This window comes from Bubalus bubalis, chromosome 4, assembly GCF_019923935.1.
Source record: "Bubalus bubalis isolate 160015118507 breed Murrah chromosome 4, NDDB_SH_1, whole genome shotgun sequence".
Lineage (NCBI taxonomy): Eukaryota > Metazoa > Chordata > Mammalia > Artiodactyla > Bovidae > Bubalus > Bubalus bubalis.
In genome coordinates, this window is record NC_059160.1 from 129,895,391 (window position 1) to 129,914,392 (window position 19,002).

The 19,002-nt window shown below is 37.4% G+C and overlaps 1 protein-coding gene and 1 long non-coding RNA gene across 3 annotated transcripts in view; one reads left to right on the plus strand and one right to left on the minus strand.

Moving 5' to 3' along the window:
- Nucleotides 1-19,002, plus strand: part of RYR2 (ryanodine receptor 2) — an 829,832-nt gene that overhangs the window by 789,162 nt on the left and 21,668 nt on the right. The window contains exons 100-101 of the mRNA XM_045165522.1: nucleotides 1,546-1,692; nucleotides 4,322-4,456. Coding sequence (XP_045021457.1) covers nucleotides 1,546-1,692; nucleotides 4,322-4,456 — 282 coding nt within the window. The remainder of the gene's footprint in view (nucleotides 1-1,545; nucleotides 1,693-4,321; nucleotides 4,457-19,002) is intronic.
- Nucleotides 18,173-19,002, minus strand: part of LOC123333406 — an 83,441-nt gene continuing 82,611 nt past the window's right edge. For both annotated transcript variants that reach the window (XR_006640986.1, XR_006640989.1), the window contains exon 3: nucleotides 18,173-18,310. This is a non-coding gene — a long non-coding RNA (uncharacterized LOC123333406). The remainder of the gene's footprint in view (nucleotides 18,311-19,002) is intronic.

Genomic DNA, 19,002 nt, shown 5'->3' on the forward strand with positions numbered 1-19,002 from the left:
ACTCTGATTAGATGAGTTTGCTGGGCTTCAGCAGGTGGAAAGACGGCTACTTAAGAAAGTTATTCAAATATCGGTTCATTTAATATTGACCATATCTGAGAAAAACCCACAGAAATACATGATTCATCAGCCCATCTCTCATTCCATTTCTTTCAATAGCTGAAAGATTAAAATGAAAATATATTTACACAAGAAAATGAAACAGATGAAAATTCACGTGTATTTTCATTCAGGTTTTAGTTGAACAATGGCATTCTTCAAAATTTTTACAGATGTTAGAAACTTCTAAATACATTTTTTAAAGTTTTTCTTAACATTGATTGCAATCCATTTGTTTCTGCCAAGTTAAGTACATTATTGTGTTCTTTTTCTTGATGGATCTTCCTCTTATCAAAGAGCCTATGAGTTAAACCATAGGACCCACATATATGTACAAATATTATGAAAAAAAAATCACCCATGACTAAAAGCCACCAGCTGTCAAGGCAGAGAATCACATTATAGTATCTCATTGGTTCAATAGCTTGACATTTTTGAATCTTAGAATTTTCAGTTTAAATAACTGTTACTGTCAATTGTTTTTAATGCTACTATTTGCTGCCGGGGAGTTGCGAGAGAGAATCGTGAAACATGGCTGAATACACTGACTATAATTGTTTCTGTAGATCTCAGCTCATCCCCTCATTCTTGCTTCTTAATTTTTTTGCCATCTTCTCACATCCACTCAGAAAGGAACGTAAGAACATCCCCTAAGGCCTTCTGCTGTTCTCTCTTCTGTGCTTTCTTCCTTGGACATCTCATTTAGTCTCAAAAAATCTCACTCCAATTTTAGCGCTGACTTTTATAGTGACCCTTACTTCCATTCTCCTAAAGACCTGTGACACCCCTCTCCCGCATACTCTTAACCTCTGTCTCCACCCCTGCCTCATCCAGTCATGGCCCAGAATCCTGGGTATCTTAGAGAACCCTCCAAAGAGCTCAAACTTGTCTTGAAATATCTTTTGTCAGCTGCTAGTAAGGTGTCTTTCAGCTAGCTTCTCATCTAACAGTGGAAGCAGCTTCCCTGAATAAAAAGAAGGTCACCTCAACTCAGCCACACGTGGCAACATATAAAGATATTTTGGGTTTTGTCATGACTGGGAAAAGGGAATGCTACTGGCAACTGGTGAGTAGAGACCAGGAATGCTGCTTGCAGACCATCCTATAATGCACACGATGGCACCCGTGTCAAAGAATTAACTGCCCTAAACTATCAATAGCGCTGAGGCTGATACAAGCTGCTGTTGAATAGTAAGTCAATTCATTTTTCTCTGTGGGAGAATAAATAAAAACCACCACTCTGGTGTAAAGGAGAGAATGGATGGCATTGAACTCTGCAGAATGAACTAAATTAAAATACACCAACTCATATAACTAGTTGGAATTATATGAATATATAATTAAAAGATAAAGTCAATGGAGCAGTTAGAATGAGATCAGAGTAGCTTTTGACAATAATATATATTCTATTTTCTGACATTCTTTTCTCTCATTTCATCTTAATAGTCCTTCCTCTACCTTGCCTGGTATATGACCATGTCCATTCTTGGACACTACAACAACTTTTTTTTTGCTGCTCATCTTCTGGACATTGCTATGGGATTCAAGACGTTAAGAACCATCTTGTCATCAGTAACTCACAATGGCAAACAGGTAAAAGTTTATCTTTTCTTTCCCCTGCAAAAACTGAAAAACTAACAAATATTCCAGCAGGAGTAAAACCAAACCTCAAATACAGTGTACGGTTTTAAAGCTTTTGTGGAGAGAGGAGCTGTACTCTTTCTCCTGGAAACCATAAGGATTTGTAGTTTGAGAGTCCCCTAGACCTACGTTCAAGTCTTGGTTTGATTGATTTAGCTTTGTGACCCTGGATAAATTACTTACCATTCCTATACCTCAACTCCCTCATTTTGAATGAAAACAACAAAAGTACCTACCTTACCAGGGTTTTGTGAGAATTTAAAATAAAAACATAAACTTGGAGGTCTTAGCACAGGCCCTGGCACAGTAAATTCTCAGGAAAATAGTTACTGTTTTGTTCCTAATATGATATTTGCTGTATTTGATACTGTGAGGAAACCAAAGTATGCTGCAGTATCCTAACACACTAGTTGCATTAGTAATAAAACAGATGCTGCATCTGTAATTTAATACAGTATTTTAAACCAGATCTTCTTGGGCTCTTTTCTCCACTTTTATATTGGGCAAAATGAATAATAATGTTTCACACTTGACAAGGTCATGCCTACTTAGAGGAAAGTTGGCTTAATTTCAGATAATCAGCTTATGTTCTAATGCAACACACTTGTCATGTTAAAACTTTCATTATTAATAAACTTATCAATTCATTCTCTATTTATCAAGTGTCCACTGAGAGGTAACACATTCTATGTTATTTACTTGGAATAAGAGTCTTTCTTTTTCCAGAATTTTATAATCCAGCATATTTTAAAATTGGTGCCCTTCCTAAAACCTTGAACTATGTCCACAGTTAAATTCACATTATCATGACCTTCAGTTTTCTAAATGTCAGCATACTGTTCTTATATATGTCACTCTAGTTTCTGAATATGAGTATGGTATGTATGGCACGGCATAAATCCAGTGACAAAAACTATACTAAGCTTATTTGAAAAGTTAGAAGATTACTTTTGAGCTCCAAGCATATTCAAAGAATTGGAGATGCTGAATCTGTGGAGTATTTTCACACAAAAAATCTAGCACTATTCTCAGTTGCTAAACTTTGCTTGTTTCTAAATTCTATTCCCTCTCTTTTTGAGGTATCAGATTTCCATTTGCAGAGATACAGAGAGCTTAGTCTTATAGTAAACATGTAAAATTTACAGTGGCTTTGTACTTAATTGGTAGGAGTGAATTAAGCCCTCTATTAAGACATGTTTTTTTCCAGATAATTATAAAGTGATTTTTCAAAGACCTAATATATGCTGCCACAACATAAGGGGTATGTGTAATCAGAGGAAGTTGACATAAAAAATAATGTATTTTAGTGTGTTTAGAATTTCTGTGATGGAACCAGAAAAGTATTTTCACCAGCTTGGTGGAAAGCACATTTAAAAAATATACATGAACGTGAAAGTGTTAGTTGCTCAGTCGTGTCCGACTCTTTGCAAACCCACCAGGCTCCTCTCTCTATGGAATTCTCCTTGTAAGAATACTGGAGTGAGTAGCCTTTCCCTTCTCCAGGGGATCTTCCCAAACCAGGGATTGAATCTGGGTCTCCCGCAATACAGGCAGTTTCTTTACCATCTGAGCCCCCAGGGTAGCCTCCAAAATATTCATATACAAATTATGTGTATATTCATATATATACATATTCTATAAAATGTGTTTATATATACATGCATATATATATAGGGTATAGTTTGGAATTAAAAATTACATACAGCTTTAAGAAGACCTTTCAAACCGTGAATTATATTTATACAACGAGAAAATTAGCCTTTAATACCAAATAACTAACACTGTTTTGAAGTGTTTTTCCCAGTACTTACTTGGCAGTCCAGTGGTTGAGACTCTGATCTTCCAATGCAGGGGGAGTGGGTTCAATCCCTGGTGGGGAAACTAAGATCCTACATGCTATGTGGCACAGCCAAAAAAGTAAATATATAATTAAAGGAGTCTTTGCCTTTGATCACTGCTTTAGAGTAACAAAGCCAGACTTCTTAGTTTTATTTTTTTAAATATGTATATTACATACTATTAACAGTTATGCACTTCCAGGTATTAGAAGAAATTCCTATTTTAATTTAGGATGTTATTGAAGGAAAACTTGATTTACAACCCCTCTTACTATCATAACAAAAATGAGATCGTTTTTATTAGGAATGTAAATTATTTAAAGGGAATAGACCTTATGAAAAGAAAGTATTTAGTATAGTATCTACCACCAAATATTTAGATAATAGAAAAATCAACTTATTAAGCTGCTTATTAATATTAATGATTACATAATTATTTTAAATAATTAAATTTTATTAAAATAAATATTAATTAATAATTATCCAAATTGAATTTGGACAGGACACTAAATCAGCGATTATTCATATTCCAGTGATAGTATGCATTTATTAGTAAATCAAGTAGTCAAGTTTTACATAAAGTAATCTGACAACTTGATAAAATAAACAGACCATGAAAATAGATTTCCCCACTGAGGGTATAAGTAAAGGATGATTATAAGGTGTGGATTCCACTAGCTTTTAGTCAGTAAATCCACTGATTTGTATTTCTAATGTATGTTCAACATCACATTGCTTTCCAGCTTGTATTAACTGTTGGCTTATTGGCTGTTGTTGTATACCTATATACTGTTGTGGCATTCAATTTTTTCCGAAAATTCTACAATAAAAGTGAAGATGGCGATACACCAGACATGAAGTGTGATGACATGCTAACGGTAAGTTCACACTCTGATCTCATATGAATGAAAAAAATTCTCCTGCTTATTCAATTCAAGGAACTGTATACTTATTCTTTAAGAGTGCATAATATAAAGTAGTGTATACAGCAAAAAGCTATGTGGCTTTTTAAAGATTTTCATGTTTTGTGGAACATGAAGCATTTCTGCCAGTTTTGCGCATCTGCTGCATCAGCCTGATAATTAATAGAATATCAAGTAAAGTCCTTAGAACTGGAAGAATTAATATAAACCCTTTAACCTGTTGTTCATATATTCTAGGACAGCAGATAAAGTTTTTTCCTTGTAGAACATGTTGAAGGCTTAGGTATTTGTTCACCTTAATGAAAGCTGAAATTACTGATGTCCAAAAATACTTTTTATATTGAGTATCTTGGCTTAAATTATTCTTACTCTTGACTTTAAAATCAACAGATGTTAAAGCTTTTATATTATTTTATCACTCTTCTGTAACCTGCATCTTGGATACTGGCAAATCAGAAATTAACATACATGGGACCCTAGACTAGGAAGTAAAAATTAGACAAAATATTAACCTTTACCTGGAAATAGATGAATCCTTAAATGAGCTCCAAGTTGAGACACCTATACCACTGAGGTCGGTATAAGTTAAAGAGATAGATATAATGATGCTAAAATTATTCTAGGAAAAAATAAACTTCTCAAAGGAATAATGAGAAAGAACTACTAACATTATAAAAGACTAGTTCAGTTCAGTTCAGTTCAGGCGCTCAGTGGTGTCTGACTCATTGTGACCCATGAACTGCAGCTCGCCAGGCCTCCCTGTCCATCACCAACTTCCAGAGTCCACCCAAATCCATGTCCATCGAGTCGGTAATGCCATCCAACCATCTCATCCTCTGTCGTCCCCTTCTACTCCCACCTTCAATCTTTCTCAGCATGAGGGTCTTTTCACATGAGTCAGCTCTTCGCATCAGGTAGCCAAAGTATTGGAGTTTCAGCTTCAACATCAGTCCTTCCAATGAACACCCAGGACTGATCTCCTTTAGGATGGACTGGTTGGATCTCCTTGCAGTCCCAGGGACTCTCAAGAGTCTTTTCCAACACCACAGTTCAAAAGCATCAATTCTTCGCTGCTCAGCCTTCTTCACAGTCCAACTCTCACATCCATACATGACCACTGGAAAAACCATGGCCTTGACTAGATGGACCTTTGTTGGCACAGTAATGTCTCTGCTTTTCAATATGCTACCTAGGTTGGTCATAACTTTCCTTCCAAGGAGTAAGCGTCTTTTAATTTCATGGCTGCAATCACCATCTGCAGTGATTTTGGAGCCCCCCAAAATAAAGTCAGCCATTGTTTCCACTGTTTCCCCATCTATTTCCCATGAAGTGATGGGACTAGATGCCATGATCTTAGTTTTCTGAATGTTGAGCTCTAAGCCAACTTTTTCACTCTCCTCTTTCACTTTCATCAAGAGGCTCTTTAGCCTCTTTCTGCCAAAAGGGTGGTGTCATCTGCATATCTGAGGTTATTGATATTTCTCCTGGCAATCTTGATTCCAGCTTGTGCTTCTTCCAGCCCAGCATTTCTCATAATGTACTCTGCATGTAAGTTAAATAAGCAAGGAGACAATATACAGCCTTGACGTACTCCTTTTCCTATTTGGAACCAGTCTGTTGGTCCATGTCCAGTTCTAACTGTTGCTTCCTGACCTGCATACAGGTTTCTCAAGAGGCAGGTCAGGTGGTCTGGTATTCCCATCTCTTTCAGAATTTTCCACAGTTTATTGTGATCCACACAGTCAAAGGCTTTGGCATAGTCAAAAAAGCAGAATAGATGATTTTCTGGAACTCTCTTGCTTTTCCGATGATCCAGCAGATGTTGGCAATTTGATCTCTGGTTCCTCTGCCTTTTCTAAAACCAGCTTGAACATCTGGAAGTTCACAATTTACGTATTGCTGAAGCCTGGCCTGGAGAATTTTAAGCATTACTTTACTAGTATGAAGACAATTTTTTTAGTAGAGAATGACAAAACAATTGAATGGCCTAGAAATAGATTTAGATACACATAGATATTAAAAGAATGATAAAAGTGGCTTTAGAAATTATAAAATGAAAAATAATTCAATAAATGATAGAAGTAAGTACCATGGACATGCTTTCGGGGGGAAATTGATAAAAATGAATGCCAGCCAAATTCTTTACATCAAAATAAATCCCAAATGAAATATTAATAAATAAACTTCAATGCAAAAGAAAGAAAAAATGAAAGTTAAAACAGATTTTGACTTTTGAAATAATAACAATTTTTTAATGGGGAAAGGGGTTTGTATGACATAAAACCTGGGACTCATGCAAGCACAGAAAATTACTTTAAGATTTTCCTTATAGTTGTTTCTTTTCAAAGGCAGATGACAAGGTAAGAAAAACACAACACTGTAACAGAGAGCCAGTTTCCTTAATTTATAAAGTCTTAATAACATCCAGAAGAAGAAAAACAAGCACATTATATGACTAGATAATTCACTGTAAAATAAATTGGGGTTGTAAATATGGAAAGATGCTCAGCTCTATCAAAAGTTTAAGAATGTAAATCAAAACAATTCAGTTGCACCTGAAGTTGCCACCTGAAGACTGTTAATACCTAGAGTTATTGAATTGATTGAAAAACTGGCATCTTCATGAACAGTGCTGCTGCTGCTAAGTTGCTTCAGTCGTGTTCTACTCTGTGCCACCCCATAGACAGCAGCCCACCAGGCTCTGCCGTCCCTGGGATTCTCCAGGCAAGAGCACTGGAGTGGGTCGCCATTTCCTTCTCCAATGCATGAAAGTGAAAAGTGAAAGTGAAGTCGCTTAGTCGCGACCCCATGGACTGCAGCCCACCAGCCTCCTCCGTCCATGGAATTTTCCAGACAAGAGTACTGGAGTGGGTTGCCATTGCCTTCTCCTAGTAGGAAGTTAAATTAATAATTTTAGAGAAATTTTATAATGACTATCAGATTTTTAAGTGTATTCATCTTTGACTTATACTTATGTCCCCCTGCTATTAACTGATCTAATTTCATTCATAAATATGTCTCTGTATATTCAAGGATATTAGTTGCTATCACAAATTGAAAATAATATAAATTATCATCATCTGCTGCTGCTGCTAAGTCGCTTCAGTCGTGTGCGACTCTGAGGGACCCCATAAATGGCAGCCCACCAGGCTCCTCTGTCCATGGGATTCTCCAGGCAAGAACACTGGAGTGAGTTGCCATTTCCTCCTCCAATGCATGAGAGTGAAAAGTGAAAGTGAAGTCGCTCAGTCGTGTCCGACTCTTAGCGACCCCATGGACTGCAGCCCACCAGGCTCCTCCATCCATGGGATTTTCCAGGCAAGAGTACTGGAGTGGGGTGCCCTTGCCTTCTCCATCATCTATAGGGTCCTAATTAAATAAATTATGATAGATCCATATAATGGAAAAGTATGTAGCTTTTTCATATAATAGATAAGTTTGAATATGCTAATAGGCAAAGACATACAAATTATACTTAGGTGGGGACAAAAAGCAAGATCCTGAACAGTATTGTGATAGAATCCTAACATACAATATCACACACTCACACAAATGTATATATTAGATATGTTGGACTATGTATATGATTTTTCTGGAAGGATACATAAGAAACTGTTAACAAGAGTTCTTACAGGAATTGGGGACACAGATAAAGGAGAGAGAAAACTTAGGCGCTGGCAGACTGCCTGGTCACTAGTAATAACCTTCACCAGAGTCGCTAACACCTCCTTCCTGCTTCTCCACATCCCTACCCTGCCATTCCAGGCCCAGGGAGGAAAGTACATTAGGGATCCTTCAACTCCTGTTCTGTGGGCTGCCTTTAAAACCACATTGTCTGTATCCCATGACCCTGAAAACTTGGGGTAGCGGCTGGCCAGAGGCAGGCAGGGGAGTGGAGGACAGATGGAGGCAACAAGACACAGAGGATAAGTATCAAGGGCAGGCATTTGTGCCTACACAACCCAGGGGAGATTCATTAATATTCCAAGAGAAACACCACACTGGTTCTAAATCTCAAAATTCACAAGCCTCGGGTCATAAAGTTTTTCTGGAGTCATTCAGTCCCAGCGAGTGTGATGCTCAGTGAACCCCTCAAGATTGATGGAAAGGAGGAATGGTTTCAGACGGGGATATGCAGTGGCCTGTGTCACAGAGTGGGAACAATATGTGACTTAGATTCCCCTCTCCCACCACAGCAAGACCACCTCCCACCCCTGCTGCCAAATATCCTGGACTCTCCTTATCACATCATGGGTCATATTTGACCCTAATTAAGTTGTGCTAATGGTATCCTTAGATGACTACATTTTGAATTTTGCTCTAGGAATGAATTTCCATTGCTTTTGTAAATTTTGTCAGTGGACTTACTATGAGAAGAATCCATGCATTATTTGAACAAGAGGTGGGTTAGGAAGACCACTGCCTTTATCTGACTGATTTTACCCAATGACATGACATATGTATAAAGAAGGTAGTGGAGTTTGCCTCACCTGCAGATGAGGAAATAGGCTTGTTGATCTTTTCAACTATGGGCTTGGAACTGAGCTACAGCCAGAATTTTGTTCATTTTGAAGAATCTCTGTCCATATGGACTACCTCTGACCAACTCTGTTGCAGGTATTTCTGTCTCTACACAGAAGAGTAAACGTACCTTGCCTTTGACTGAGGCGAGGTTGGAGGCATCATAGTTTTCATCTTAAGTGTTTCTTTCTTACAGAAGAAAACTCAGTTCCAAGATACAAACCATACCTCAGTTCCTACCTGTCTTGTAACTACCTACTGCTGTCAATCAGTTGAACCAGACAAGAGTCTGAGTAGTTTCACACACGTTCAAATCCAGCTGATTGGTCTTAATAACTATGGTGTCAGAGGCCACATTATCTAGAGTAACCTTTCAGTTTTAGATCTGAAAAGTGAAAGTCGCTCAGTTGTGTCTGACTCTTTGCAACCCCATGAACTGTAACCTGCCAGGCTCAGCTGTCCATGGACTTCTCCAGGCAAGAATACTGGAGTGAGTTGCCGTTCCATTCTCCAGGGCCATTCCATTTTCCAGGGCTGTTCCCTTCTCTAGGGGATCTTCCCAACCCAGGAATCACACCAGGGTCTCCTGCATTACAGGTGGATTCTTTACCAGCTGAGCTACCAGGGAAACTTTAGATCTGAAAGCCCCCTTTAATTTGCCTCTTACAAATGCTTGTGCAGGTAGATTTTGAAGAAGCCAACCGCTGTAGAGTTTATTAAAAGTGGAGGCGCAGTAAAACCAAATATCTAGCAAGACAAAATTATGGAGTAGGAAATGGTTGGATTTAATTATTGTAATTCCCCTAGAGAATCCTTTCTTTATGCCAGTCTCCTTCGCATTTCTTTTTCAACGGGTGAAATCTAGTATGCTCACCTGAGATAGGTTTTCCTCACTCACATCCTGTTTTATTCCTGTCACCCTGAGTTTTCATCTCCTTTGTTGTTTCAGGTCCCTTCTTTGGGTCTCAAGGAACACTGCAGGTTTCCCAAGGATTTAATTCACCCGTCAGTGTTTTATAACTTACAGCAGGTGGCACTGTGGCTGCAGTTTTGCAGACTTAGTGATGAGTCATACTTAAATTTCTTTCCTTCTTTCTTTACTTATTTATTTAGGATCATGGTGTTTTGAGCCAGAGAATCTAATTAAACCAGGAGTAACCTGATAGAATTTGAACCTCTTTGCCATGAATGTAGGAGGAGAAAGTGAAAAGTAAAGTTTTAAAGTTCAGGGCAAAAAGCAGATTGTAGCTAGAAAGACTGACATGTCATATATGAGGGCATTCCTCACAAAAGGAGTGGTTTTCAGCCTCAAATGACTAGAGGAAATACCAGGAAAAATCTTTGTAAATCCACAGATCTTCAAGACCAACCCCAGATCCCTTGAGTCAGAAACTGTAGGGAAGATATAAAGACCCATGTATTTTGGAAAAAGCTTTCTAGGTGGTTGAAATAAAAAGTATACTCCTAGGGAAGTAACCTGCTTAGGTAATTGTTCTAAATTACTTATTTTACCTTATCTTCTCAAGGAATAATTTGTTTTTCTCTAGAGTCAGTCTCTCTTTTTCTCTCCCTGTGTCTTACTCGTCCCTAGCCCTGCTTTTTTCCTTTTTCCAAGATAAAGATCTTATAAGGATCTTGCATGTGTGTGTGTGGACGTGCTAAGTCACTTCAGTCATGTCTGACTCTGCAACCCTATGGACTGTAGCCCGCCAGGCTCCTCTCTCCTTGGGATCCTCCAGGCCAGAATACTGGAGTGGGTTGCCATGCCCTCCTCCAGGGGATCTTCCCCATCCAGGGATCAAACCACCAGTTCACTAGAAACTGCTACTCATCCAGTGTTCCCTAAAGGCAACATAAACAATGATTAACCCCAGAATGTATCAGTTTAGGAGGTAGATCAAGGGGGAAAGTCACTGAACATTAAATCTTGAGGATTAACAACTGCCCTGGCCTGGTCTGTGTAGCACCAGGCATCTTCCTTCCTCATTACTCAGATTTTCTGAAGTAGTAAATCTTTTTGCTGCCCAGCATTGCCCCTCCAGCTCCTATTATCGGGTTGAAGCTGATTCTCTGAAAAGGAAGGTAGATGAAAGAATTTCCCTTTTCAGGAGCAGAATGATAATCTGAAAGCTGAAAGCCTTTCACCCCATGTGAGTGGGTGATCACCACATTTCCTTCTATTCTACCACAGCAGCCATCTCTCTGATATTTCTGGTGATAACTTCCGATAATGAAGGAGAATGCTGGGAAAATCTGTATCAAAATTCCATTGGTGAATTGTACATTTTACTTGTTTTCCTATTAAGAACTTTGGTATCTTATTGAGTCTAATTGATCACATCCACAAAACGCTACCTGTCTTTTCACAGAATGGCCATATTTCATTTTAATGAAATATGGTAGAATCCCCTCCTTAAAATTCTTAGTGCTATTATAGAATGAAGGTGACAGTGAGATAAGGATACTGCTGGAGAGGCTAGGTGGCTGAAGAGAAATCTAAAAAGAAGATATTTACCTCAGTAATTTAGCCTCATCCCATGGTCTTGTTTTCAACTTCAGTATTTGAAAGTAAAAGTGGATCATTCGCCTGAAGACAGACTCATATTAACCAGACTCCTGAGTCAGACATATGAGTCAGAATTCCACTCATTAAGAGTTCAAATAATAAGCTGATAGTCTTTATCCCATAGAAAAACTCTATTTGGGGAGCCAAATTGTAATCCAGAGTCTTTATCAGCAGGAATTAGCTGGATGAGCTTAGTCACATACATGTCAAGCAGGCAGGACTTGGAGAGCTGTGATTCTAGGACCTGAACGGGGAACTGCAGTTGATCCACTGTTGACTCACAATACGTGTTAGTGTGAGGAGTTAAAGGGCCAGAATAGGACACAGAGAAGTGCCAGATGATAGGCAGGTAGATTGTCCAAACTGAGGCCCAGGCAAGGGGGAGGGACAGATTGCAAACAGAGCTAAGGATGGAAAAGCCAGTAATGGATGGATGGTGCTAGTTCATTAAATAGTGAGCAGCTGCAGTAATAATTCTGTTTCATGTGGCCACAGTTAAGCACATGTGAAGATAGATTTGGAGAAAAACATATAGCCCCCGGTTTTTCTTAATAAAAGCAAGAAATTCATATGGTAAAAATAATTCCAATAGTATGTAAGAGTATATTAGGAAAATAAAACTTTCCCTTCCCACATATCCACTGTTAACAGTTTCAAGCACTGTTTTAGACAAATAGTTATAAGAAATTAATGTAGTATCCAAAGTTTTTTTAATTAATTTATTTTTTATTGAAGGATAATTGCTTTACAGAATTTTGCTGTTTTCTGTCAAACCTCAACATGATTCAGCCATAGGTATACATATATCTCCTCCCTTTTCAACCTTCCTCCCATCTCCCTCCCAACTCCACCCCTCTAGGTTGATACAGACCCCTGTCTGAGTTTCATGAGCCATACAGAAAATTCCTGTTGGCTATCTATTTTACATATGGTAATTTAAGTTTCCATGTTACTCTTTCCATACATCTCACCCTCTCCTCCCGTCTCCCCACGTCCGTAAGTCTATTCTCTATGTCTGTTTCTCCATTGCTGCCCTGTAAATAAATTCTTCAGTACCATTTTTCTAGATTCTGTATATACACATTATAACACAATATTTATCTTCTTCTTTCCGACTTACTTCACTCTGTATAATAGGTTCTAGGTTCATCCACCTCATTAGAACTGATGCAAATGCATTCCTTTTAATGGCTGAGTAATATTCCATTGTGTATATGTACCACAACTTCTTTATCCATTCATTGGTTGATGGACATCTAGGTTGCTTCCATGTTCCAGCTATTGTAAATAGTGTTTCAATGAACAATGGGATACATGTGTCTCTTTCAATTTTGGTTTCCTCAGGGTGTATGCCTAGGAGTGGGATTGCTGGGTCATATGGGGGTTTTATCCCTAGTTTTTTAAGGAATCTCCATACCATCTTCCATAGGGGCTGTATCAGTTTACATTCCCACCAACAGTGCAAGAGTGTTCCCTTTTCTCCACACCCTCTCCAGCATTTATTGTTTGTAGACTTTTTAATGATGGTCATTCTGACTGGTGTAAGGTGATATCTCATTGTAGTTTTGATTTGCATTTCTCTAATAATGAGCAGTGTTGAGCATTTTTTCATCTGTTTGTTAGCCATCGGTATGTCTTCTTTGGAGAAATGTCTGTTTAGGTCTTTTCCCCACTTTTTGATAGGGTTGTTTGCTTTTCTGGTATTGAGTTGTATGAGCTGCTTGTATATTTTGGAAATTAATCCTTTGTCACTTGTTTCGTTTGTTATTATTTTCTCCCATTTTGAGGGTTGTCTTTTCACCTTGCTTAGAGTTTCCTTTGCTGTGCAAAAGCTTTTAAGTTTAATCATTTCCCACTTGTTTACTTTTCTTTTTATTTCCATTACTCTAAGAGGTGGGTCAAAGAGGATCTCCCTTTGATTTATGTCATCAAGTGTTTTGCCTATGTTTTTCTCTAAGAGTTTTATAGTTTCTGCTCTTCCATTTAGGTCTTTAATCCATTTTGAGTTTATCTTTGTGTATGGTGTAAGGAATTGTTCTAATTTCATTCTTTTACATGTAGCTGTCCAGTTTGCCCAGCCCCATTTATTGAACATGTTATCTTTGCCCCATTTTTTATTCTTGCCTCCTTTGTCAAAAATAAGGTACCCATAGGTGTACGGGTTTATTTCTGGGCTTTCTATCTTGTTCCACTGGTCTATATTTCTGTTTTTGTGCCAGTACCATACTGTCTTGATGACTGTAGCTTTTTAATATAATCTGAAGTCAGGAAGGAAGATTCCTCCAGCTCCATTCTTCTTTCTCAGGATGGCTTTGGCTGTTCAGGGTCTTTTGTGTTTCCATATGAATTGTGAAATATTTTGTTCTAGTTAAGTGAAAAATGCCATTGGTAATCTGAAAGAGATTGCACTGAATATGTAGACTGTGTTTGGTAGTATAGTCATTTTCACAATATTGATTCTTCCTACCTAGGAACATGGAATATCTCTCCATCTGTTTATGTCATCTTTGATTTCTTTCAACAATGTCTTATAATTTTCTGTATACAGTTCTTTTGTCTCCTTAGGTACATTTATTCATAAATATTTAATTCTTTTTGTTGCAATGGTGAATGGGATTGATTCCTTAATTTTTCCTTCTGATTTTTCATTGTTAGTATATAGAAATGTCAGTGATTTCTGTGTATTGATTTTGTATCCTGCAACTTTGCTAAATTCACTGATTAGCTCTAGTAATTTTCTGATACTATCTTTAGGGTTTTCTATGTACAGTATTATGTCATCTGCAAATAGTGAGAGCTTTACTTCTTTTCTGATCTGGATTACTTTTATTTCTTTATCTTCTAATTCCTGTAGCTAGGGTTTCCAGACCGTTGTACAGCAGTGGTGAAAGTGGACACCCTTGTCTTGTTCCTGATCTTAGGGGGAATGCTTTCAGTTTTTCACCATTGAGAATAATGTTTGCTGTAGGCTTATCATATATGGCCTTTACTATGTCGAGGTAGGTTCCTTCTCTGCCCATTTTTTGAAGAGTTTTAGTTATAAATGGGTGCTGAATTTTGTCAAAGGCTTTTTTGGCATCTATTGAGATTATCATATGGTTTTTATCTTTCAATTTGTTAATATGCTTTATCACATTGACTGATTTGTGTATATTGAAGAATCCTTTCATCCCTGGAATAAACCAAATTTGAACATGGTGTATGAGCTTTTTGATGTGTTGCTGAATTCTGTTTGCTAAAATTTTGTTGAGGATTTTTACATCTACGTTCATCAGTGATATTGGCCTGTAGTTTTCTTTTTGTGTGTATTGTCTTTGTTTGGTTTTGGTATCAGGGTGATGGTGGCCTCATAGAATGAGTTTGGAAGTGTTCTGTACTCTGCAATTTTTGAAAGAGTTTTAGAAGGATAGTCATTAGCTCTTCTCTGAATGTTTGATAGAATTCTCCTGTGAAGCTATCTGGTCCTGGGCTTTTGTTTTTTAGGAGATATTTGAACACATCTTCGATTTCAGTGCTTGTAATTGGGTGGTTCATAATTTATATTTCTTCCTGGTTCAGTCTTAGAAGATTGAACTTTTCTGAGAATCTGTCCATTTCTTCCAGGTTATCCATTTTATTGTCATATAGTTGTTCATCATAGTCTCTTATAATCCTTTGTATTTCTGCATTGTCTGTTATAACCTCTCCTTTTTCATTTCTAACTTTGTTGATTTGATTCTTCTTTCTTTTTTTCTTGATGAGTCTGGCTAAAGGTTTGTCAATTTTATCTTCTCAGAAAATAAGCTTTTAGTTTTATTAATCTTTACTATTGTTTCTTTCATTTCTTTTTCATTTATGTCTGCTCAGATTTTAATGATTTCTTTCCTTCTACTAACTTTCGGGTTTTTTTTTTTCCTCCTTCTTTTTCCAGTTGTTTTAGGTGTAAAGTTATTTTGTCCATTCAACGTTTTTCTTGTTTCTTGAGGTAGGATTGTATTGCTATAAACTTCCCTCTTTAAAACTGCTTTTGCTGCATCCCATAGGCTTTGAGTTGTCATGTTTTGTCATTTGTTTCTAGAAACTTTTTGATTTTTCTTTTGATTTCTTCAGTAACCTCTTGGTTATTTAGAAATGCATTGCTTAATCTCTGTATGTTTGTGTTTCTTACAGTTTTTTTCTTATAATTGATATCTAGTCTCATAGCATTGTGGTTGGAGAATATGCTTGATAGTATTTCAGTTTTCTTAAATTTACTGAGGTTTGATCTGTGACCCAAGATGTGGTCTGTCCTGGAGAATGTTCCATATGCACTTGAGAAGACGGTGTATTCTTCTGCATTTGGATGGAATGTCCTGAAGATATCAATGAGATCCATCTCATCTAATGTATCATTTAAGACTTGTGTTGCCTAATTAATTTTGTTTTCATGATCTGTCCATTGGTGTGAGTGGGGTGTTAATGTCTCCTACTATTATTGTGTTACTGTCAGTTTCTCCTATTATGCCTGTTAATGTTTGTCTTATGTATTGAGGTGCTACTATTATGTATTGAGGTGCATAGATATTTACAATTGTTATGTCTTCCTCTTGGATTGATCCCTTGATCATTTTGTAGTGTCCTTCCTTATCTCTTGTAATCTTCTTTATTTTAAGGTCTATTTTGTCTGATATGAGGATTGCTACTCCAGCTTTCTTTTGCTTCCCATTTGCAGGGAATATGTTTTTCCATCCTCTTTTTGTCTATATGTGTGTTTAGGTCTGAAGTGGGTTTCTTGTAAACAGCATATATATGGGCCTTGTTTTTGTATCCATTCAGCCAGTCTGTGTCTTTTGGTTGGAGCATTTAGTCCACTTACATTTAAAGTAATTATTCATATACTTTTTCCTATTTCCATTTTCTTAATTGTTTGGGGTTGATTTTGTAGATCTTTTTTCTTCTCTTGTGTTTCTTGACTATATAAGTCCCTGTAACATTTGTTGTAAAGCTGGTTTGGTGGTACTGAATTCTCTTAACTTTTGCTTGTCTGAAAAGCTTTTTATTTTCTGCATCAATTTTCAATGAGATCCTTGCTGGGGACAGTAATCTTGGCTGTAGACTTTTCCCTTTCAATACTTTAAATATATCCTGCCATTCCCTTCCGGCCTGCAGAGTTTCTGCTGAAAGATAAGCTGTTAAGCATATGGGGTTTCCCTTGTATGTTACTTGTTGCTTCTCCCTTGCTGCTTTTAATATTTTTTTCTTTGTGTTTAGTATTTGTTAGTTTGATTAGTTGTGACCAATCTAGATAGCATATTTGGAGAAGGAAATGGCAACCCACTCCAGTGTTCTTGCCTGGAGAATCCCATGGACAGAGAAGCCTGGTGGGCTGCAGTCCATGGGGTCGCACAGAGTCGGACACGACTGAAGTGACTTAGTAGTAGTAGTAGTAGTAGTATGATTAGTATGTGTCTTGGTGTGTTTCTCCTTGGGTTTATCCCGTATGGGACTCTTTGCGCCTCTTGGACTTGATTTGACTATTTCCTTTTCCATGTTGGGGAAATTTTCAACTATAATCTCTTCAAAAATTTTCTCATACCCTTTCTTTTTCTCTTCTTCTTCTGGGACCCCTATAATTCAAATGTTGGTACATTTGATATGGTCCCAGAGGTCTCTGGGAGAAGGTAATGGCAACCCACTCCAGTACTCTTGCCTGGAAAATCCCATGGACAGAGGAGCCTGGTAGGCTACAGTCCATGGGGTTGCAAAGAGTCAGACACGACTGAGTGACTTCACTTTAACTTTTCAGTTTCATGCATTGGAGAAGGAAACGGAAACCCACTCCAGTGTTCTTGCCTGGAGAATCCCAGGGATGGGGGAGCCTGGCAGACTGCCATCTTTGGGGTCACACAGAGTCAGACATGACTGAAGCTACTTAGCAGCAGCAGCAGCAGAGGTCTCTGAGACTGTCCTCAGTTCTTTTCATTCTTTTTACTTTATTCTGCTCTTCAAAAGTTATTTCCATCATGTTATCTTCCAGCTAACTGATTCATTCTTCTGCTTCAGATATTCTGCTATTTATTCTTTCTAGAGTATTTTTAATTTCAGTAATTGTGTTGTTTTTCTCTTTATGTTTATTCTTCTAGGTCTTCTAGATCTTTGTTGATTAAGTCTTGCATTTCTCCATTTTGTTTTCAAGGTTTTTGATCATCTTTACTATCGTTATTCTGAATTCTTTTTCAGGTAGTTTGCCTATTTCCTCTTCATTTATTTGGACTTCTGTGTTTCTAGTTTGGTCCTTCATTTGTGTAGTATTTCTCTGCCTTTTCATTTTTTTTTTAACTTATTTTGTTTGAGGTGTCCTTTTCCAGACTTCAAGGAAAGTTGAATTGTTTCCTTGAAGAAGGTTAAATTCTTTCTTTTGGTTTCTGCCCCCCTAAGGTTGATAACAGTGGTTTGTGTAAGCTTCATATAGGGTGAGATTTGTGGTGATTTTTTGTTTATTTGTTTGTTTTTCCTCTGATGGGAAAGGCTAAGTGAGGTGGTAATCCTGTCTTCTGATGATTGGGTTTGTATTTTTGTTTTGTTTGTTGTTTAGATGAGGCATCCTGCACAGGGTGCTACTGGTGGTTGGGTAATGCTGGGTCTTGTATTCACGTGGTTTCCTTTGTGTGAGTTCTCACTATTTGATGCTCCCTAGGGCTAGTTCTCTGGCAGTCTAGGGTCTTGGATTCAGTACTGCAACTGCAAATGCTCATGCTTGATCTCTGGTCAGGAAGAAGGTTGCACAAGTGGTTTGTTGTGGCATTTAGTGAGATTAAAACAAATATCCAATTCGAGAAACCAAAAATGAACCCCAGATAAATGGCAGTTATAAAATCAGGCAAATAATTAAAATAATGGAATACACACACACACACACAATATATATATATACACACACACACACACACACCCATGAGCAAAGTCAAAATAGTCCAACAAAAATAAAGTACAGTAGATTGACCCAGCAAACAAAAGAAATAAAAATTTATATTTACCAGTTAAGAACGAAAGCACAAACTGGAAAACAAAACTAAAGCATGGTGCTAAGTGGGAAATAAAGCAATAAAAAGAGAACTAGCAAATATGTGGAGAGGATAGGAAAGAACGAATAGATATGCAGAGTTAAATAGAAGTAGATGAAGAAGATTTATATACATAAAAGATTAAATGCAAGGGAAAAAGAAGAGCAGGAAAGGCAAACAAAGGAATAAATGTAGAAGAAATTTAATAGGTTTAAAAAAATTAAAATTTAAAGTGATTAAAAAAGAAAAGAAAAAAAAAAAAAGCCAGAAGAAAGAAAAAGGAAAAAAAAAAAGGAAAACTCCACAGAACTGCAAAATCCCAACACATAGGTAGAGGTTTATAACAACAATAAAATGTGTGACAATACACACACACACACATACACACACAC